Source organism: Micromesistius poutassou (genome assembly GCF_964030765.1).
Source record: "Micromesistius poutassou genome assembly, chromosome: 8".
NCBI classification, from domain to species: Eukaryota; Metazoa; Chordata; class Actinopteri; order Gadiformes; family Gadidae; genus Micromesistius; species Micromesistius poutassou.
The window spans coordinates 12,173,999-12,178,998 of record NC_140278.1 but is presented as its reverse complement, the minus strand read 5'-3'; the positions used below and the strand labels follow the sequence as shown (position 1 = coordinate 12,178,998).

The window sequence follows — 5,000 nt, the reverse complement described above, 5'->3', positions numbered from 1 at the left end:
CGACTCTCGGCCAGGCGGAGGTTGGGTTAGGGCGATGGGGGAGTGGCAAGAACACCCCCCACCCGCCCCACCCCACCCCACCCCCGTCTCCCCCCATGCCTCCTCAGTTGTCAGCGTTGGAATGATTTGAAATTTTTTCCCATTTGAATTCAATTGCACAGGACTTGTTTGATCTTTTTGCATGTAAGTTGGGGCTGACTCCTGGAGCATCGCGAGGCACTGTGCCAGAGCATAATAGGACATCCTGCAGCCAGTAATGTTCACCTGTATGGATATTACCATCTCACCCCGCAGGGGGCCAGGTGGCCGGGACGCCGCCAATTCTCTGTGTACCTCGACTTTCTCTCTCTCTCTCTCTCTCTCTCTCTCTCTCTCTCTATCGCTCTCTCTCACTCTCTCCCTCTCTCTCTCTCTCTCCCTCCCTCTCTCTCCCCTCTCTCCATTTCTCTCTCTCTTGGGAATAAATATTTGGCAGATGTTTTTTATTATTATTTTTGGACTTTGGAAACGGTCGGTTCAGGAGTCATGGCGAAGCGATCCTCCCCACCTTCTCCTGAGCACGCCGTGAGGGCCGGGATCACGCAGGGCCGGCACATAAAGACAATCAAATCATAGGCCTCGTGGTTGAATGAAGCGCCTGACTCCAGATAAACCTCCGCGGCTCTCTGCTGATATTGGATTTTAATATTATTTTTAACTCCTGTTTCTGCTGTTGTGACACCTTCACATAGCATCATAACATGTTTGTTTTTCAGTTTTTTCTTCCCAAAGATCCATCCCCGAAGATCCACCTCGCCTTGTCATTTTAAAAACTGGGTTGTAGTTTATAATATTCAGGATAATAGCTATGAATATGCATCTGAAAGCTAAATTCAGATTGCAAAGAAGTTGATGGTGAATGTAGCCTACACCGGATAAAAATCACGCAATTATTGAAGAGTACAAATAGATATAGTATAATGAACAATTAAAACAAAACCTTGAGAGAATTTGTGTGCCAGTTGATCAACTATACACCATGCAACCTTCAGCGGTTTGATCCCTGCCTGCACTTCAGAGAAATGGGGTCTTACTAAATCCACCTTAAAGACCAGCAATATTTGCACAGAGTAAGTAAATAAGATAAAGATGGTGAACTTGCCCCTTGCTAAATGCATTAGACGTGAACTCTCTTATCAGAGTCCCAGCATGCAGACTGTTAAAAGATGGTTTTCCTGAACTGGAAATGGTCTTTGTTACCCAATTAGTTTGCGGACGACCCCGTGGTGTAATATTCCAGTTTTTTGACAGCCTCATACACATCCATCCTAATGCGGTGGTGGTGGACCGCGTTGGACCTAGTGCTCACCGATTAGGGGCATCTTCCAAGCTAACTTGAACATGATCGAGAGGATTCTGAATTATCTCACTGTTTTATGTTGATTCAGGGGAGACTTGCATTCACCCATTAAGGTTCCAGCCAAGAGGGCTGCATGTTCACCGTAGCATGCATGTTCAACTGTGTGGCTCCCAGTATTCATTCTCATAGATAATTCAGATGTGACAGTGGAGGAATATATATATATATATATATGTATTCCCATTAAGAATAAGAGATGAAATATGATGAAATATTTGAAATATGAAAATAACTCACAATAGACAATGAAGAAAGTGAATTCTAAATGCTCACATGCTCTCCATGTAGACTAACTAACTACTAGCATTTCACTCTGCGAGTGTGCAAAGGGAAAGCCACAGTTGGGAAACTTCTCATGTCACTCTGAGAGGAAGTTGCTGTAAACATATCGAGAGTGAAGCCATGACAGTGACAGATGGCAAAGCAGCTGGCTCGGCTCATTCCTGCTCCACTTTCCTTCTCCTTCTTCATCCTCCTCCCCCCCTTTCCCAGCTCCGCAGCGATAGATGTCTGTTGTGTATCGAAGTGTTGGATAATGGTTCATTTGGGAAGACGCATCACAGACTGCAAAACATACTGGCAATAGGTGCCGAGCAGAGGAGGTTTGAGGCAGAGTGCTGCCGCTGCTCATCAAAATAACGTGGGGCAGAGAGTAAATCCTGCGCTGCTTGTTTGCGTAGGGCTTTGAAGCGAGGTAAATCAACAACTAAAAGCATCACAGAATCCAGCACCGCTCCACACACACAAGCTGACATCCAGGGGAAAAAAGAAACGGCGGTTTAGTGATAGCGCGTGACCCCCGCTGAAGTCCACGATGTCACATTAAAGTGACTGGAACATTTGGTCGTAAATCTTCATCGTTTGTATCAATCTGTGTTTGTTTACTTTGGGTGAGACCGCGGGGCGTACCGATGGCACATTGCTTAAGTGTGACAGTCTGCTACTGAGACGGCATCACTCAGACACATGTAATTTGGGCCTTGATGGGCATCTAGCAGACTGACAAACAGCCATGGGGATGCGAGGGGGGAGGACACACACACACACACACAGACACACACACGCACACGCACACGCACACACAAACACACACACACACACACACACACACACACACACACATGCTTACCCAGGCAGTGTATGAAGGATTGCCACCTCCATCTACTGTTAGGCCCCCCAGGTTCCTCTGTTTCTCTGGGGGTGTGAGATGTCTCTGGTTCTGCTCTGCTGCTGCTGCAGAACGAGCCGTGTCACACTGCAGCTATCTGTCTCACTGCTAACGCTCGGCTAACGCTACACCTGTGTACCCTGTTGGTGTTCTGAATGAGACTTTGAATTCATAAGCTATATTGCGATCATGTTTTAATAGGAAGTTCATACTAACGGATCTGCTTAAAAGGTGCTGGAAATGTCAGAAGGAAAAAATCATCTATACGTGTGGTATAGATGCATTATGTATAATTGTGTGTAAAACTAGAACTGAACTGAAGAATATACCACCACCATCATTCAAAGCCCAAAAAGATTGTGATTTCCGTGCGTGCTTTGCTGTACCATATCCAGGGGTGCATTAAACGCATAAACGATGAAATCATCAAGAGGAGCGGCACACGAGCGGGCGGGAGTGCCTCCCTTCTCTTCCCTTATCTGGGCACCTGCCATCATATCAGTTTGGGTAGTTGGCTGGTGATGTAAGGAAAGCAGTACGTCAGGCTCACTCGTAGATCAAGTCAACCATGCATTATCTCCCCAACAGTGGCGCTCCACTGGGGCCTGGGTAGCACTGTGTAGCTCACTGACTCACTGACTCGCTGGCGGACCGTGTGCCTGCTCGCTTACACCCCAGGCAAGGGGAGGGGGGGGGGGGGGGAGGGGAGCGTTGAGTTCACGGCGCGACCCAGGGGAACCTTAAGAGCGGACTTAGAAAGGAAAAAATATAAATCATACTAATAATAACACCCTGAAAACAAACGCAAACAAAAGGGACACAATGTGAAGTCATTATGAGGCACCTGCAGGCAGTATTGTAGCGACTGTCTGTGCTACTCAGCCTACAATGAAATGAGGAAAAATGTGTTTTCTTCCTACTCTAGCATGATATGAACTTGTTCAAAGGGCGAATCAGTCAATAACCTCATCTATAAGTGACATTTCGCAAAGCAAAATAAGCCAAAGAATTACCATTTTGCCCATCTGAGGAGACCCCAGTCTCAGATATTGATTTAAGCCCAAGAAATAATTGATGCATGCAATCACAAATTGGTTCCCCGCCTAAAATTGGGTCCCATTATTTCATTAGATGCAGCCACTCGCTCTATGCCAAAATTATCTGTGTGTCCAACACAGAAATTCAAATCCTGTTAGTGCTGATAATGGCTGGTGTTTTTGAGCCGAATCCAAAAAATGGTGCGACTTTCAGACATAAACCACAGGCCACCTTTAAATGCAAATGTACCCCCAAACTATAAAATTTTGGATAGATTTAAGTGACTTAGTTAAGTTTACTGGGTGATTTCTGTTTGTCACAATGGTTTGTCTGTGTGTCTATGTCGCTTAATCATAAACGTGTGTTTTACTTGCCAGCTATAGCACAGAGAGGACCTATCCTGGGGGGCCTGCTTGCATATGTAATTGGATGTTACTGTAAATAATTGCCTGGGCTCCTGCCACTACGGGGATGGGGATGATTTGTGTGCATGATTGTGTGTATGTTTGTTGCCTAATGTCAGATTGTGTGTGTGGAATAGACGTTGTTTTCTCTTGTGCGTTTGTGCATTATGAATGTGCGTGTGTGTGCGTATGTAAAGATGTGTGTGTGTGTGTGTGTGTGTATGTGTGTGTGTGTGCCTGTGTGTGTGTGGGTGTTTGTGACTGCCCGCACGCGTGTGTGTGCGTGCGTGCGCAAGCGCATCTTCCCCATACATACTCCACACTCAAGTCCCACAGATTCTCCTTTCCTAGCCATGTTGAATCCTCTTTCCCTTATCAGGCCAGCCCAGGCCTGCATCAGGCTCTCCTTGCTATGACAGAGGCTACAACAATAGGCCTGCGATACCGCTGCTTAGCGCTGCGTTTCGGAGGGGAAACCTGCCACGGGCGCAGATTAACTACAACACACACACACACACACACACACACACACACACACACACACACACACACACACAGACACACACACACACACACACACACACACACACACACACACACAGACATAGACACACACACAAAATAGATTGCAGCCTCCAAAACAAAACATTTTTCAGAATGCCTCCTCTTGATTAATGAAGCAATGACAAGAAGAGAAATATAATTTCAGAAACAGAAAAATCTGCCGCCACTTGTTAAAGTTTAGGGGTAGCCAACAATAAACATATTGGAGGGAAAGGGTGGGCAAAAATACCCCAGAGATAAATGGCTTGAGTGATGGCTTGAATAATTTCTGGAGCATTTCCTTTGGTGGACAGACCCATAATCCCAACCTTGTACTAAATTACACAATAATCATACTCCATCGCCTGACAGCCCTTGCCTCTGTCTCTGTCCCAGGTGAAAATTAGGACAGTATCTTGACACTTTCTTCCTCCTGTAGCCTACAAGC

General features: G+C 46.0%; 1 protein-coding gene across 1 annotated transcript in view; it reads right to left on the bottom strand.

Annotated features, from left to right (window-relative positions):
- zfpm2a (zinc finger protein, FOG family member 2a) overlaps window positions 1-5,000 on the bottom strand; it is a gene marked incomplete at both ends in the record, with an annotated part of 105,863 nt that overhangs the window by 49,389 nt on the left and 51,474 nt on the right. The window contains one exon of the mRNA XM_084471916.1: window positions 2,529-2,632. Coding sequence (XP_084328042.1) covers window positions 2,529-2,632 — 104 coding nt within the window. The remainder of the gene's footprint in view (window positions 1-2,528; window positions 2,633-5,000) is intronic.